The sequence below is a fragment of the Elephas maximus genome, chromosome Y (genome assembly GCF_024166365.1).
Source record: "Elephas maximus indicus isolate mEleMax1 chromosome Y, mEleMax1 primary haplotype, whole genome shotgun sequence".
Taxonomy (NCBI): Eukaryota; Metazoa; Chordata; class Mammalia; order Proboscidea; family Elephantidae; genus Elephas; species Elephas maximus.
In genome coordinates, this window is record NC_064847.1 from 11,067,635 (window position 1) to 11,086,536 (window position 18,902).

At 34.1% G+C, this 18,902-nt stretch overlaps 1 protein-coding gene across 12 annotated transcripts in view; it reads right to left on the minus strand.

Annotated features, from left to right (window-relative positions):
* Positions 1 to 18,902, minus strand: part of LOC126069873 (lysine-specific demethylase 6A-like) — a 214,718-nt gene that overhangs the window by 98,302 nt on the left and 97,514 nt on the right. For 6 of the 12 annotated variants that reach the window (XR_007516091.1, XM_049873509.1, XM_049873520.1 and 3 more), the window contains 9 exons: positions 13,789 to 13,882; positions 10,729 to 10,855; positions 5,896 to 5,994; positions 5,555 to 5,774; positions 4,892 to 5,026; positions 4,299 to 4,454; positions 3,410 to 3,505; positions 2,379 to 2,480; positions 1,360 to 1,758 (listed from right to left, as the gene is read on the minus strand). Coding sequence is in view for 11 of the 12 variants with exons in the window: in XM_049873509.1 (XP_049729466.1) it covers positions 1,360 to 1,758; positions 2,379 to 2,480; positions 3,410 to 3,505; positions 4,299 to 4,454; positions 4,892 to 5,026; positions 5,555 to 5,774; positions 5,896 to 5,994; positions 10,729 to 10,855; positions 13,789 to 13,882 (1,428 nt within the window). In the remaining variant the exon portion in view is untranslated. The remainder of the gene's footprint in view (positions 1 to 1,359; positions 1,759 to 2,378; positions 2,481 to 3,409; positions 3,506 to 4,298; positions 4,455 to 4,891; positions 5,027 to 5,554; positions 5,775 to 5,895; positions 5,995 to 10,728; positions 10,856 to 13,788; positions 13,883 to 18,902) is intronic. The other 6 variants (XM_049873514.1, XM_049873515.1, XM_049873511.1 and 3 more) reach the window with 6 other exon arrangements.

Below are 18,902 nucleotides of genomic sequence, written 5' to 3' on the forward strand. Positions count from 1 at the left end.
AGGAAATCACCAAATTAATGCCATTTACAGTAGCTCCCCAAAAGATAAAATACCTAGGAATAAATCTTACCAGAGATATAAAAGGCCTATACAAAGAAAACTATAAGACACTACTGCAAGAAACCAAGAGATACCTATGTAAGTGGAAGAACATACCTTGCTCATGGATAGGAAGACTTAACATTGTAAAAATGTCTATTCTACCCAAATCCATCTATAGATAACAATGCAATTCTGATTCAAATTCCAACGACATATTTTAATGAGACGGAGAAACAAATCACTAACTTCATATGGAAGCGAAAGAGGCCCCGGATAAGTAAAGCATTACTGAAAAAGAAGAACAAAGTGGGAGGCCTCACTCTACCATATTTTAGAACCTATTATACAGCCACAGTAGTCAAAACAGGCTGGTACTGGTACAACAACAGATACACAGACCAATAGAACAAATTGAGAATCCAGACATAAATCCACCCACACAGGAGCAGCTGATATTTGACAGAGACCCAGTGTCATTTAAATGTGGAAAAGACAGTCTTTTTAACACATGGTGCTGGCATAACTGGATATCCATCTGCAAAAAAATCAAACAAAACCCGTATCTCATACCATGCACAAAACCGAACTCAAAATAGATCAAAGACCTAAATATAAAATCTAAAACTCGGCATCTTCCCATCACAATTTCTGTCACATTTCATTGTAATTCATGGTGTTGAAGTTTTACTAGTCTCCTTTTCCCACAAAAATGAATACTTCACACTTTGCATAGTTCCGATCATGAATCAGGGGGAAAAAAAAAACCCAAATCCACTGCTATGAAGTCAATTCCGACTCACAGCAACTCTACAGGACAGGAGCACAACTGCCCCAAAGAGTTTTCAAGGAGCGCCTAGTAAATGAGAACTGCCGACCTTTCGGTTAGCAGTGCAGCGCTTGACCACAATGCTACCAGGGTTTCCAGCTCTGATCTTAGGCAAGCAATATTTGCAGATATTTTTAAAAATGAATTGATGATGCTTTAGTAAATTAGCAAAAGAATTTTGAAGAATTCTAAGGCTATGATTGTTTTTTTTTCTTCCTTTCCTTTTAATTTCCATTTTATCTAATATTTGTGTTAATTTTATAATGGACAGTAAATGTACTCATGTAAATAAACTGAGTTATATTTAAAACATTTAAATGTCTTATAACATTTAAAATTCTTATATACAATTATTGTTTAAAAAATAGTTTCTAAAAATAAATAAAAATAAAACTGTTTTTCCTTCTTCTTTTCAAAATGTACACAAAGCCATAGAAAGATGTAATACGCTATTATATGATTTGCCAAGAAGCAGCTAGTCATTCCTTTACCTGAGTGGAGTTAGACAGCTGTTTTCTCCAAGGCTCCTCTGTGCTGCTGGTCAGGTTTGTGTGGTTATGAGGTAGAGTAAACGTGTTTTGCTGCAGGTAAGGCACATTTCCATTACTTCCTCCTCTTGTTACATAATCATTATCTATCAAAATAGTATCTGTACTCCCTAAGGTTTTTGATGTGCCACAAGGAACACAGCCTGCAGAAAAAGGTCCACTGGACAAAGGCTGCCCAAGACAGGCAGGGCGAGTTCCAGGCTGAGAGACGACACTAGGTACTCTATGAAGAGCAGCATGTGGTAGCTGGTCAGAGATAGAATTTGTAGGCAGTGATGAGTCAGCTATTGGTCCATTAGAAATTCCAGTAGACTGTACCTGAGCAACTCCTGTTTGTTTCATCTTCAAAAACAAAAAGAAAGTCTCCTTCTGTGACTTTGAAAATGTGTGATTGATCCAATTCTAACTGTATTACAATATGTCATCTCCTTAGATTAAAAAACATATTTAAAAAAATAAGAAACTATGTTTATTTTAGATACAATCGCTAGGTAAAGCAAAAGTCTCCTTAGTAATGATACAATGGCAAAAGAAAGTAGTTAAAATCTATATATAATAATCAGGAATTTATAGGTCTTTTGACCATCATAAAATGGGGGATTTCAAATTTCCATTCTATTGTGATTATGCTGAATCCTTCAAACCATATAATTCTTAAAACATTCCCATCTCAGTTTAGGATACTCTTAACTATTATATAATAAGATAAGCTCTTAAAACACATAATATATTACAAAAATATATAGTAATACATCAAGTGCTTTGATCTTCATTATTTTTTGGCTATTTATCCTTTAAAAAAAAAATCTTTCCATTATCAGCATATGACACACAAAATAAATTCTAATAAATAAAAGCAGAAAAGAGAAGTCAGCATTAATATATTCTAAAATAATATTAGAGTCAAGAAAAAATATTCAATATAGTAATACATTTTTAAAAAATAAAAAGGCCATACATACTTGGTGTTGCTGCATTATGACAAACTGAGTTTCCAACTGTTGCAGCATCAGCTTCTGTGCTGAATTTAAATTATCTCTATTTGCACGTAGCTGTTCCAAGTGCTGGGAGAAAGAAAAAGAATACAATCAAAATTAAACACAATCAATTAGACACTATAAATCAGCTCCTCACTGAAAAGATTATAAACTCACAACCTCTGTGTTCAAAGATATTGAGTCCTGACCGATAGCAATCAATCCCAAATGAAGTCCTTTCAGAAATTAAAGAAAAACAGGTAAAAATTAAACATGCTTCTGGACAATTTCACTTTGTATAACCTAAATTAAATATATTGTATGGAATAAAATTTCAGTCTTCAAGTAGAAAGGTACATAATATTAAAATACATTATAACAAAACAGCTTAAAGCAGCATTGTTTGTAATAAAAAGAAATACTGGACGCAACTTAAATGACCACAAATAAAGGTCTGATTAAATAACAGGCACGCCATATACCTAATGAGATACTGTGTAGCTGTACATGAACAAGGAAGTACTACAAAGAAGTGGAAATGTCTCCAAAATACACACTTAAGAAAAAAAAACAAGGCCTTGACCAATATATATATAGCTTTCAAACTACAGCATTTGTATAAAAAGATAAATATGAATATACAATAAAGAGAGACATATTTGTTTACATATGCATAACATGCATCTTTGGCAAGAAACACAAGAAAAGCATTAACACTGTCTTTGAGAAGGAGAAAATACCTGGCTACAGAAAGGCAGTGGAATGATATTTTATACTGTGTACTACTCTCTTAATACTCACTACATTTTGAAACAAATGAGTGTATTACTTCTTTAAAAAAAAAAAAAAAGTAAATTAAAATGAATTATGATCTGTGTTACTCTGGTAAATGCTCATTCATTTTTATTTATGTACATACTAGCTTAGTTTACTGACAGTTAATTTTAGGAATACCTAAAACAACTTAAAGCTTACTACCCTTCTGCTTTAAAAAAAAGTCAAAGAATACTTCATACCTGCAATTTCTGTGGTGTAAAACACCATGAATAACCTTGTTGCTGTACTGAAGGATGTGGAACATTATGGCCACTATTCCAGTTATCAGAACTATTCTAAAGAAAATTTAAAAAAATTAAAAGTATTTGGTTAAATCCAAAAGACTAACAATAATGACCAATGGGATGTAAATGATCATGAACTGGAATGTTCACATATATTTTTAATACTTGCATGTGTAAAATACCCATCCACTGCCATCAAGTTGAGCCTGACTCATAGTGTCCCTACAGGGCAGAGTAGAACTGCCCCATAGTGTTTCCAAGGCTGTAAATCTTTTCAGAAGCAGACTGCCACGTCTCTCTCCTGCAGAGCAGCTGGTAGGCTTGAACTGCCAACCTTTCGGTGAGCAGTCAAATACTCTAACCACTGCACCACCAGGGCTCCTACGTGTGAAACAGACTTATGCTTTCAAATCACTAAAAAAAAAAAAAAAAAATACAATTTAGAAAATTATACATTTATAATGCACGTTTCCTTTAAACTACCCCCCAAAAAGGCCAAAACCTAAATTGTTGACCAAATAGCTAACCACACTGTGCATCATATCCAACATTCAACTTCTTTCAATGACAGCACAAAGCAATAGCGACAATTATGTTGTTTATAAAAGCAGGGAAATGAATAAAATGATTTTGATGAACATAAACTTATCCCTATCTTCTATAATTAATATGATTCTGGGATAGGAAACATTGCATATAAAAGAAGATTAACTGGAAAACTTCACTTCCTGATGTGCACAAGTTTAAATCACAGGTCATGTCACAGAAAATGCACAATTTTAGGAGAGTTAAGAGCTTCATTTTTTATTGTGATTTTCTATTTCTCTAAAATGTATATATATACCTTTGTTGGACTAGATGTTCTTTTCCTCTTGGCAGGACTGGATAGGCCATCTACTTGGCTAGAAGTAATCATGTGTAGTGGCAAAGATTGCTGTGAAACTGGTGTTTGACTGAGGCCTAATTCAGGTTCGGTATTCGCATGATGAGGTTTACAAGCCTAAGAATCACAGAAGTAGGACAAAAATGTGGTTCTATATATTTTTAATTCATTACTTCAAATTATAAAACTTAAGCTCAATACTTCTAAGGCTATGTGGGCATCACTGATTACAATTATTGAAAATCAAATAAATTTTCAATGGAGGAATGTGTACCTTCTTTCAAAAACTTGTTTGTTTAAAATAAACCACGGCAGAATTTTTATATAAGAAATTGCTTTCGAAATGATGAGAACATACAAAGGTTTTAAACTGTTACCCGAAGTTTTCTCCCATATAATGAGTTTTATTTTGATCTAAAATCCCTTTGTAATTAGATCAAAAGGATTTTTATTAATAAAAGTCAACCCTGCACTTGGTAACATAAGCTTGACCACTACAGATTGAAAAGAACCCTTAAAGCTGGGCACCTACAGAACATAACCCAACTTCTCACCTGCTGTGCTGTGTTCATGGCACCCTGCCTGGAGGTAAGCTCTGCGGGGATTGGTAGGCTCCATGCCTCCTCAATACTAGGAAGTAATTTAGTTTTATTCTGTAGACTACCTTGTGGAAGGTTACACAACTGAGCCTAGGAAAAATTATGTAAAAAGCAAATTTAACACAAACCTACTTGAGTAAGAGCAAGTATACTAAATCTTACTCAACGCTACAGCTGTTTATTTTGGGGTTTTAGAAAGATGGTAAGCGTAAGAATCAGAACAAAACTTCTGACTCTCTGATTCCCACAAGTTTAAAATATAGGTTTATTCTCACAGGTATCATCTCACTAAATTGCAAGAAAGAATTAAAAACTGTTTTTTTTTTTTCCTCTCTAAAATGCTATGACAACTTAAAGTGTTGACAGTGAACAAAAAATTATTTAAATTCATACAGTCCATTCTTTTGGCAAATAAATAAAGTAAATATGCAAAAGAACAATTTTAAAATACTGCATATCTAACTTAAAATGAAAATGTCATCAAGTAATAAAAAATATAGAAACATAAATAATTATTAACATCAAAATACTACTAGACAAACTTCCAGCCACCCTCCTTCTTTCTGGGCATCATGGAAAAATGTTTACATGTTAAAACATGCTATTTAAAATTTTTACCTGTAAATACTTAATCCTTGCTGCAAGTACAGATGTATTATTACAACTTTTGCTTCTGGTTGCATTTAAGTAGCATTTAATGGCATCCTGAGGCTGGTTACAAGATTCATAGAGAGTGCCTAGATCCATCCATGCTGCGGCATGCCCATGATCCAACTGTACGGCACAAATATAGGCCTGTAAAGCATCCATAGGCTGATTTTGTTGCTGATAGAGCACACTGAAAAGATAAGTATAAAATGAGCTTTTTAAGATGAATGCTCTGTGTTATTATATGAATCATACAATATGTGTCCTTGATGTATTAATTAAAATACTATAATTTTTATACAAACCCTTACCCTATTGAACACCATGTATCTGCACTTGCTTCTGATTTATCAATAGATTGCCTGTAAGATATAAAGGCATCCTGAACTTTCCCAATACTTGAATAGCACCTGAGAGAGAGTGGGAGGGAAAAAAAAAATATATATATGTATGTATATATCAAGAAAATTCCATTAATACTTTCATTAAATTTATTCAGCAAAAGGATGGACTGTGTATCAAAGATGAAAAGAACAAGCTAACATATATTTGCATCAGTGCATTTACACATACTGCATATAATGACTTTAATCCACTGTTATGAGTTGGAATCAACTTGATGACAATGGGTTTGGTTTTTTGTTTTGTTTTGTTTTTAAATAAGCCTTTAAATAAGCTGCCATCTTAAAGGTGCTAAAGCACGTTAAATTAATGAACTATCAAAACTATTACAGCCCAATTTTTTTCAGTACTATAATATTGAAGGTTAAACACATAAATGTCTACTTACAAAGTCTGAATTCAAGTTTCCTACATAGTAAGAATACAAAGTTAAAAATTAAGAGAAAAACTAAACGTTGATAATGGTTTCCACAAGACATTTCAATTTTCTATTTCCAACTAATAACACTGAGAATAATAATTTCTTGATTCATGAAAAATGCCATATAGCTAATGCCAAAGGGTTTTTTAAAATAGTAGAAACACAGATAAAATACCTATTTTAATAGATACTTTAATACATTACAGTTGTGGTTAGCGTCTGAGCTCCTAACCACTGCACTACCACGGCCCCAACTGATAGTTTCAATGTGGCAATATTATTATACATGGCAGAGTTTTTGGAAACACAAGATATAAAAAAAAGAGAAAGCACAAAAGGAAGGGATTTAAATGTAACTAAGTGTAAAATACCCATTGCCATGCAGTCGATTGTGACTCATAGCGACCCTACAGGACAGAATAGAACCATCCCACAGAGTTTCCAAGGAGCACCTGGTGGATTCAAACTGCCCACCTTTTGGTTAGCCACCACTATACCACCAATCAGAAACCCTGGTGGCGTAGTGGTTATGAGCTACAGCTGCTAACCAACAGATCAGCAATTCTAATCCATGAACCATTCCTTGGAAACTGTGGCGCAGTTCTACTCTGCCCTATAAGGTTGCTATGAGTTAGAATCAACCTGACGGCAACAGGTTTTGGTTTCTTAAATATAAAATACATACGTAATTTTGATGGTAATTGCAATACGATGACTTTAGAAACCCATTAAACAAAACGACAAAATAATATATTGTTTGCCCATGGAAATGTTGTTGTAATTTAACTTATTAACTAATAGCAAAATACTATATTGAAAATAGCCAATATGTTTTGAGGTCTTATACAATCACTGACTGCTACCACCATTTATTGAAATTTTACTAATTCATATATTCCAATGTCTAGGAACCACAGATAAGGCAGAGAAAATCAGAGAGGGCATTTTAAATGAACTGAATCACATAAGCAAAAATTAATTCATATAAAACATCAATGTCTCAGTCTATAAACAGGAAAAAAAAAAAAAATCACTAGCCAGTGACCAACCTAATGTTTGCTTTTCTAAAAAAGACAACTGGCATGATATAAGCAGTTTATAGAAACATTAATCTACCAGTAATGTGTACAACAGAATGACATGAAAATAAATTGCGAACAGAGAAAAAAAGAGGCTAATACATACACTGAGTCAGAATTAGGACAGAAGTAATGGATGTGGTAAGAAAAAAAAAAGATTGAAGAATAAACCAAATGAATGGTAAAGACTTGGTGATGTATTAGATAGCAGGGGAAGGAGGAGGATACAGAGACAGGAGTCACAGTTCCATTTTTAAGCCTCGTTAACTAGAAAAATGGCAATATCACTGCCAAAAAATAATACAGAAGCAACTATTAAAACACACACACACACACACAAAGGCATAAGAAATGTGGCTACAGAAACACTGAATTTGATGTTAGGTGAAGACTTTGATAATGTTCAGTAAAAAGGAGTAGATGTAGTACTTACCAGAGTTTAAGACACCTTAAAAATTAAAGACCTTAATGAGCAATGTATTCATGTGGAAGAGAGGCTTTAAAAATACAGGGCACATATAAAAGAAGAACAGACAAAAGCTTAAATAAAAAATGACTAACTAGTGCTTAGGGAGATACAAGAAATGTTAGTAATAGAGACAGAGAAGGCAGTTTAGATAGCACATGCAACCCGTATGAGAAAGAGATAATCAAAAACAAGAAGGACAATGCCAAAAAAGGACAGACATCAGAGAGACTATTTGTTAAAACAAAAAAAAACCCTGTTTTTTAAAACATGACCAAATATTAGATTTATAAACAAATCTGCCACATGCTGGAAGAAATAGGCAGTACTTCTCAAAATCACTAATTTTCACATCCCACTTCTACAAAGTGAAAATAGGAAGCCAATGTGACCATATGTCCCAATCCAATCACTAGCCATTCTTCTTCAAACGTAACTTGTTTAGTTTTTCTACGACAAAACAAGCACTAGTCACGCCTGAGTTCTAACTCTCTTTCTGACAATCGTAAGTTATGTGATCTTGGGGAAAACACTTTCTCCTATGAACTCATTTCCCACATATGTAAAATGAGACAATGAACTAGACAGCTTCCTGATCCTTTCCAACTCTAACCATATATGGTGCTGTGATTCTGGGAAACTATTCACACAGTAAGTGAGTAAGCAATTTTTACCACATCCCAGTTTCACTTTTACACATACAACTGAAAAGCAACCTATAAGTCAAACAATAGACAGGTCAACAAAATAAACAGTAACATTCTAAAAGAATAAGCTCCTTAGAAAAGTTAATTACATGAGGCCAAAGGGCAAAATCTGCCCAAAAGCCAAGACAAGAAGATAGGGAGGGATAGGAAAAGTGGACAAAAGGTAACGGGGAAACCAGAACAGAAATGGGGAGAATGAGGACACATTGATGGGAATGTGGCCAATGTCTTCAAATATTCTGTGTAGAAAGTGTTGAACTGCAAACTATTTGCTCTGCAAACCTTCACCTAAAACACAATAAAGCATTAAGAAAAGCAACTTCCACCTTCAGCATAGCCCTGAATATAGATACAGCTAATTAAAAACCTCTAAAATATTAGGGTCATAAAATACCAATGCTTCTTACTGATGCCTGATTATCCTCTTAAAATAATTTGCAAAAATCTTATTTCTTCCAGCAATAACACAGGTTAGAAGCAATATATTAGAACACAGTGAATGAGAGTAAAAGAAATAAAAACAAAGAAACAATTTAACAAACAACAGATTAAAAATAATAGCTGTCTAAGGCAGTAATTCTTAAATCAAGACAGGTTAGTATCCTCTGCTTGAGAATTCTAAGAACTTTTCTATATATTTGGAAAAACTTATCCAAAAGGGCTAAAAAAAAGCACTTCTCAATGCTTTAAATTCAGCTCATTGGAGAAAACAGCTCTGCAGAATACTGCTATCCTCAGAAGCTAGAAAAAATATGGAGTAACTAAAATAGGAAGTTTAAGCACGCTTCATTTTATCATGACTGTTGATAGGTATGAACTAATAACAATAATGCTTTACATTAAAGAGATATGCACAGTGCAATATTATAATATACTATAAATCTTTATCATGTATCAAAAGCAAAAAACATGTTCTTATTCATTTGATCTACCGTGAGAATACCAAAATGACGAAAACACAAATCTGTTGCCACTGAGTCCATTCCAACTCACAGCAGCCAGAGAAGACACAGAAGTACCGTTCCATAGGCTTTCTAGGTTGTAATCTTTACGGGAGCAGACTGTTGCATCTTTTCGATGGAGGGCTGGTGCGTCTGAACTGCCGACGTTCAGGTTAACAGTCTAGTGCTTAATCACTGAGGCGCAAGAACACTGTAGGAGTGCTCATGCATAAATCCTAATACAGAGGTAAACTCCTACACTGTAGAGTTTAAGTGGAACATCAATGATTTCATAGATAACCGGCGGTAAAGCCAGCATTTGCTAATCCGAATCTCAGAGCTTCCAGCCGATTTGGAACTAAACTAATTAAAAACAAAGTTGACCAAGAACCCATATATAATCTGGAGATGATACAAGCACATTTTTTATCAAATACATATATTTTATATATATCCCTCAGTATAATTCAGATATTCAGTATTCAAAGTAAGAGGATGGAGAAAAATTTTTGGATTGCAAAAAATTTTTCTACAAGTTAATTTTCTCTTCCAACAAATCAGACAATAATGTATTCATTTTCTCAGTCTAAGATTTCAAGTAGAACTGTCATTTCCTATCCATGATTAATATAAATATTGCCAAATCAAGGTATAAAATCATTAATCAAGATTATAATTAGTAAGTTTCCATAGGTTACAAATAGTCAGCAAACAGAATACAAATTAATTCTCTATTTTGTTAGTTATAATAGAAGTCAGAGAAAAGCATTTAAATACATAATTGAAAAATAATGCCAGTGATTAATTTTTGATTAGATGCTTTACAGCCTTTAAGACCCTTAAAAGGTAAGCAGTAAGTCAACAGAAATGAACTAAACGTGAAAACAAAATCTAGTAAGCAAAATAAAAATGTATTAGTAAGAGCATATTAGGCTATAAGAAACCAACCATATTCAGAGCTATCAATTTCCCTTTCCCAAGAATCTCCGTTATAACTGTATTTAAAATATAAATGTCACTGCCAGATTATGTAGTACAAACTAATATTTTAGATTATAAATCCCTTTAGATTGTGAATATCTAGGCAGGAATAACAAAACCAGAACACTAGTAACTGGCAAGTCTCACCTTCCAAGGAAATACCAAGACTGGCCAGAATTAGGATCTGCCTCCAATGACTTTTGAAGATACTGGATAGCACAGCTTTCTTTGGCTGCTTTTTCTCCTAGATGATCTACATTATGATGCATCCAACCTGCAATAAAAAATTTATAAGTATTTACCCATGATTCAACTAATCTTATGATTTTAAGAATATAAACATATTAAAACATCCTTTTGGTAAATGTATTTATTTACCTTGGGTAACACTTCACCGAAGTTCAAAATTGCCATAACTGACTATATGAAAGTTTATTTCACACAAAAAATTAGTTAAAGCTACCAATAACTCTTAAAGAACAGAGAGAAATTTAAATAACTTTAGGCAGTGGCTAAACACTTTTAGACTATATATCACAGATCAACTTTTCTAATCTTAACTTTGAGAAATGCTAAGTTATGTGTCGGAGAACACAGAGATGATGAATTTACAAATGTCACCTCACTGTGTTGAGTAAGATTCAATGTCTTTTCAATGGCCCCAAATGTATGTGAAAGGTAGACAATTGTGAAGATCACATAGGACTACGCAACATGTACGAACGTAAGATCACCTTGATTCAGTCAGAGCCAATTTGATGGCAACTAACACAATAAATTTACTTTTCACTTTGAATTCCAAGTGAACTGAAAACATCTCCAAAACAAACTAATAAATTGTTCATTCCCAAGTAACAAACAGGACCTTACATAGACAAAGGTAATTTATTTAATTTAGTAGGAGGAAAAAAAAAAAAAAACTTGCAAAAGACTACATTTTAGTGGTACTGCTTACTTGTATTTATGTGCTAAACATAAGATCATTTGAAAACCTAAAAAAACAGTAACACCTTCCAAGGTTCTATGAAAAGTTAAATGAGAAGTAGGTTCAAATAGCCATAGAGTGGAACAGAGGATACCCATTCAGTTAAAACTAGAACTGAAAGCATGGCCATAGAGTCCATCAAAAGATTGATCACAAAGTACCATATGCTAAATATTCAAGTTAAATAGTAACTGGTATTTCAGTTATGAATCAACTCTAACACACGTAACAGTACCTTTATTCTTTGTCTTTAGGCAAGAGTATATACAACAAATAAGGACTTCTGATACGTACTTTATTTTGTGGTATTTATAATAACAGCTCTGCTCTAAAAGACAGTATTTTAAGAGGATTCCATTGGCTTAGTTAAGGAAACACAGGTTAACAATACATGTGTATCCATCTTTTCTATTCTCCTTTCTCTCCTGTTACTGCTAACAAGAACAGGCCCAGAAGAAGAAGAGAATAAGGGCTCTATGAGTCAGAATCAATCTGACGGCAATGGGTTGGGTTTGGTTTGGTTTTGGTTTAACTGTTGTAAAAGAAGTTGCTTAAGTGGTAACGATAAGAAGGTAAAAAGATTCTGTGAACAAGCATCAATCAGTATCAATCCAAGGGAAGCACAAATAAATATCTGAGGATGTATTTTACTTTTTTAGAAGTATGAAAGGTTTACTTTTACACTCTGAAATACGCTGTCTTAGCAAACTATGACCCAAACCCAGGCATAGATGAAACCAAGATTACATGAATTCATTCTTTAACATCAAAGGTGCATGTATTTTCCTTATTGATACATTCTTTAGTAACATCAGAATTCATAAAAACTCAATATAAAAATCTTAAAAATAATATTAAAAACACCCACTGCCGTCGAGTCAATGCCGACTCATAGTGACCCTACAGGACAGAGTAGAACTTCCCCAGAGCTTCCAAGGAGCACCTGGTGGATCTGAGCTGCTGATCTGTTAGTTGACAGCTGCAGTACTTAACCACTACGCCACCAGGGTTTCCAAAAATAGTATACATTCAAATATTTAAAAAATGAGCAAGCAATCTATTCTAAAGGCACGGATTTCATTGTTTTCTGAGGTCACAATTAACAGAAAAATGTTGCATCCTAATAAGCATTTCTAAAAGCTTAATTTTTTTGAAGTAATTTTACTTCAAGAAAGTATGTTCCTTCAATAACATACATGGCTCTTTTAAAACAAAATGTTTAATATCCCATAATTTCTGAAACTGTAACTCAAGAAAAACTGTAAAGAAATACATTTTTTAAAAATCTAAACACATAGGTTGTATGTGATGTTTAGCTCTAAAAACCATTTGATATATATTAATATCATTTAGAAAAATGACAAAATATTTTTACGTATTTTTGGAATTAGAAATAATCACATTATGAAAACATTCAAAGTATCATAAACATGGTTTAAAATTAGGAAACAAATTATTTGCTCAGACCAAATACCACTCTTCAAAGAAAAAATTCTAGTAGAAAAAATACCAAATATAGATACAATAGCTAAGCAACAAAACTAACTACTGGAGACTATCCCCACTGTCTTCTGGGTAATAATGCCGTATTACTTCAGAATATTAAGTTATTCCCCCATTTTCAACATGAGGAACTACATAGCTTGGAGAAAGTGTAATTTTAGATGCTCTATAATTTTGAGGTGAAATATTTCCATTAATTAATATTATGAACAGACTACGAAAGCAATCTCACTAGCCATTTATTATCTATATGAGTGATCTTAATTTTATTAATTCCATGAAGTGATAAAACACATGGAAACTCGATCCGCTCTGATGGACAAATATCAGGAGATAAATTTGAGAATTCAAAAGGATTTCTCGCATTGAAGTACTACATTTAAATGGATTGCAGAACAGAACTGTGCTTGACAAGGAGTATAGTTTGATGAACTCAATTAATTATGTCATACTGGTAAGGGAAGGTAAAGGCATATATTACTTAAGTCACAGATTTGGCACCTCTGACATGTAAGAAACACAGAAGTAGTTATAATGCAATGAATGTATTCATTTAAATATATCTCATTTAAAATATATCTCAAAATAATAAGAACATTTAATCCTAAAACCCAGGTTTCTAATGAAAACTGATTTATAAAAGCAGAAGAGCAAAAATAACTCCTCAAAAGGAAAAGCCTCTTCTAATAAACACAACGTATAAATAAATGTTTATGTACCTAACTGTTGTAATATAGTTGCCTTTACTTGTATAGGAAGATTTTCTGTCTGTAAAAGTTGTTCATAGGCGTCCTTGGCAGAATGATACTTCCTCTAAAGAGCAAATGAAAAAGAAGAGATTTAGCAGAAAATAAAATTATTAAATAGTAGTATATAATTTTAACAAGGCATTGATGGCTATGATTTAATTAACTTTTAAAATAAGAACACTAAATAGAAGTTAAAAGAATATAAATTTGAAGAACTAGGTAGTATACTAAAATTAACACAACAGTGATATTTTTAAGTTTCAAATATTACAAAATTAGAAGTTGCCAACTGCATCACTACATATTTCTTTAAAGAGTAGGCCAGACTTCAGAATATCTAACAGCTAATAAAATTAACATTTGATCTAACAAAGTGTCCTCAAAATACATTAAAAAAAAACAAAGTCAGAAAGTTTAAGGCAATTCCCCAAAACAAGGAAATCCTAAAAAAAAAAAAAAAACAATAAATATTATCTTTAAAACATAGTGGTCAAAACAAGTGTTTGAAGTGGCTTATACTCCTATCACTACAAGATCACAGCTGCCTAACCATCTTAAGTATTTCTTGAACAAGGTTGAGTAGAAATACAACACTTGCATGTGAAACACAGACAAATCACCTTAACTATGATTCCACTTCAGTAACAAACCTGATGCCTGGTTTTCATGCTTATAACATTGTTTTAATAATCAAAGGAGGTAAATAAAGAGACTATAGGTAAAAAAAAAAAAAAAAAAACTAAGATGCTGTATGAATACAGTTTGCAATACAGGGGAAATTTCTTACCAAGTCCATAGCAATAATCAGTAGCTGTTAAATAAACTTAAACAGCTAAATTAGTTTCCCCTCAAAAGTGAATTTGGTGAAAAACCAATTTACATTTTTGAAGCGGAAGCATCAAGCTTTTCAGTGCGGCTCCTGTAGTTGATATTGATTTGTTGAGCACGTAATACGTAACAGGAATCATTACTCAAATTACAGGGCAGTGAAATATTCAGACAGGTAAGTAAAATACACATTGCAAGGTACAGAAGTATTCACACAAAAAAATAAAATATACATTGTAGGGTACAGATGTATTCAGACAGGTAAATGAAATATACACTGACATGTTTTGTACAACAGGATATTGTTTTCCAGAGGAAGAAAAGGCACATCTTTAGTGTAACAACTGAACAAAGCCTACTTCACAAGAACCTGCCTAAACACTGTGCTATTTTAAGTACAGACATAAAATGATCAGATTTACATTTTAGGAAGTTACACAGTGGAATCATTCTAACAAATTTGAAAATATACCCCAAAACAAGTAATAAAAGCAGGGCATTGAAGCTCTAAAAACTGATACTTTCTTGAGAAAAATTACTTCTCACTATATATAATATGAAAACAGCATAAAACCTAATATAAAACTAAAAAGAATGTTTCAGAATATTTTCTTGACACTGGAAAGAAACCACAGTAAAGAAAGATGACTGACACTGAGAATCATGTCAAATAGAGATTACCATAGGCCAAGTCAACAGGTAGTTGATGACGGACCAACAACCAACCAACTAGAAAATAAACTCAATCAGAAAATAGGCAAGAGATACAAGGTATTAACAAAAAGAAGGAGAAACATCAAAGGCTAGTGAGATAGATGCCCAACATCTCTAAAATAAAATATTACTAGTTTAAGCAAAATACTTTTACACTCATCAGATTGGCAAACATAAATAATTAGACAATTCCAAGTATTATGGGCATGCAGAAAAAAAAAAACAAAACACTCTTGTTCTGCTGGGGGATTTACTTTGATAAATTACGTATGCAAATAATCTTTAATACAGTAACTACAGCCTTCAATATACTGGAGAAACTCTCCCAAAGTAGATACTTTTGCTAGTAGTTTGTAGTACCAGGAACATGAGAAAAACTGTTATCTGTCAGAACAGGAATGGATACTTATTATGTGGGGGATGGTTTGAATAGAAGCAAGTAATGTATAAAAAATAAGCAATCCACAGATCTTAAAAAACGCTGAGTGGGAACTGTACCTCTGACAATGCCAGAGAAGAAAGATTTTCAGAGATTATTTTAAACTGCAGAGAAAATAAAAACCACAGGAAGGCACTAAAGAGAAACCAAAATCAGGGAGAAACTGGAGGAAAGTCAAAACTTGGAAGAAGGAAATTGAACTGGATGAATTTTCCATTTATTTCTGGCTGATCAACTGAGGGCTGGCTCCAGTGGGTACCCTGGTGGCAAGAATGCAGACAGAAACAGAAAATTCCACTGAGAGAGGAAAAGACTCACTTCAGAGGGCGGACTTCAAAGCTTCTAAAGTAGATGTGTGGTAAGGAGACAAAGTTGCAAAAAAAAGAGAGTTCCAAATTGTACATACTAAGTTCAACGCTCTAGATGACCCTCGAAGGACACTTACACAAGGCAGACTCTAAGCAATCTGGCTAAGAGAGAATTCAGCCTATTTCAGCCACTGACCACAACAGCCAACTCCAGAGGGTGTAAAAGAGCAAACTATGCCTACAGCCACCTAAAAAAAGAAATATTAAAGACGTGAACAGAATTTTTGAAGTTGGGAACAGAAAAAAATAGAGACAATCAATGAAATCAATTATTTATTAAAAAAGACAAGATCAGTAAAATCAACAAAGCTTTGGCTACACTGACAACAGAGAGAGAGAGCTGCAGATATCCAAAATTATAAACAGCAGTGAGGACATTACAACCAATTTGACAGAAATTTTTAAGAAATACATGTTTCCCCTGCTATCCAAAAGTAGAGCATTCCTATGAAACCTTTTGAAAGCTCAAAAAGTGTGAAGCAAAGGAGAAATTACAATTATTTCATATGAGAAAAAATTCTGGGCCCTCCTAGACGCCTCCCCCCCCCAGAAATAACTACCAAATCATATCAAGTATAACATACAAAACCTAAAATAACATTAACACAAAGTAAAACGCAAGAATGATATGATAAATACACGGCCTACATAAAGTAGAGCCTATGCCAAGAAAAACCAGCAGCAGTACATCGATACGGAGCTGCCAGAAACTCAAGCCAGAATCAGAAGAGGACGTGGAACCAGTGTTATCATTGCTGATGTCAGATGGATCCTGGCTGAAAGCAGAGAATACCAGAAGGATGTTTACCTGTGTTTTATTGACTATGCAAAGGCATTGGACTATGTGGATCATAACAAACTATGGATAACATTTTGAAGAACAGGAATTCCCAAACACTTAATTGTGTTCATGAGGAACCTTTAAATAGATCAAGAGGCAGCTGTTCCGACAGAACAAGGGGAAACTGAGTGGTTTAAATTCAGGAAAGGTGTGAGTCAGGGTTGTATTCTTTCACCATACCTATTTTATCTGTATGCTGAGCAAATAACATGAGAAACTGGACTATATGAAGAAGAACAGGGCATCAAGATTGGAGGAAGACTCATTAACAACCTGCATTATGCAGATAACACAACCTGGCTTGCTGAAGGTGAAGAGGACCTGAAGCATTTACTAATGAAGATCAAAGACCACAGCCTTCTGTATGGATTACACCTCAACATAAAGAAAACAAAAATCCTCACAACTGGACCAATGAGCAACATCATGATAAACAGGGAAGAGACTGAAGTTATCAAGGATTTCATTTTACTTGGATCCACAATCAACACCCATGGAAGGAGCAGTCAAGAAATCAAATGACTTATTGCATTGGGCAAATCTGCTGCGAAGGACCTCTTCAAAGCACTGAAAAGCAAAGATATCACCTTAAAGGCTAAAGTGCGCCAGAACCAAGCCATGGTATTTTCAGTCACATTTCACATGCTCGCAAATGCTGAGCAACAAAAAAGGAAGACCGAAGAAGTGACACTTCTGAATTGTGACACTGGTGAAGAATATTGAATACACCATGGACCGCCGAAAGAACAGATACATTTGTCTTGGAAGAAGTACTATCAGAATGCTCCTTAGAAACAGGGACGGCAAGACTGTGTCTTACATACTTTGGACATGTTGTCAGCAGGGATCGGTCCCTGGAGAAGGACGTCATGCTTGGTAAAGTACATGGTCAGAGGAAAAAGGAAGACCCTTAATGGATGGACTCATACAGTGACTGAAACAATAGGCTCAAGCATAAAAATGACTGTAAGGATGGTGCAGGACCGGGCAGTGTTTCGTTCTGCGGTACACAGGGTCACCAGGAGTTGGAATCAACTCAACAGCACCTAAAAACACAATAACATATAAAATAGAAGTAATGCATGTACAGTGTAGTTTCATTGGCACAGTTCAAAGCTATGGCGGCTTGATGCTGAGCGCAGTTTCTGAGAAAGGAGCCTGGTGACGCCACTTTTGGTGCTCAGGATGCATGCAGCCTCTTTAAAGACTCTTTGCAAAACAAACACTGAGTACTGTTTCCACTTTTCACCTTTTTTTTATAAATGCAAAAATCTTGTTAGGATTTCTTTTAATTGGCAAAAACATGTTACTAACGTAGGACTTCATTAAAAGGGAAATTGTGTGACACGAACTTGCAAAAAGCAGGGGATACCTGTACTACGAACAGCTGTAAGCAACAAATTAGACAGGTTACCAAAAACGGTTTACTTAAGAAAAAGCTACTGGGGGAAGACAGGGAACCAAAAAACCAAACCGAACCCAGTGCCCCTGATTCAATTCCGACTCACAACGACCCTAATAGCTTATGAGTAGGAATTGACTTGACGGCACAGGGTTTGGTTTTTTGATTCCCTGCATCCGCCCAGTAGGTTGTACTTAAGCACCCACTATATCCACAAGTAGTAACCTCTTTTTCTACAGGTCCTATTGCAAAACTGCCTGAGGCTATTGCTGCATGAATAGTGCCCTATGAACAACTTTCTGCTGACCAGCAGAGGGCTGCTTGGTTCAATGATAGCAGTTTGAGGGTACATGGAAAACATACAATGTGGAAACCTGCTGCATTAAGACCAGCAGGTGGAAGATCCTAAATGAAGAACGTAGAAACACATGAGCTAAACAGGCTGAGCTGACAATGATTACTGGGCAGTGGTCAATGCCCTAGCTATATCAT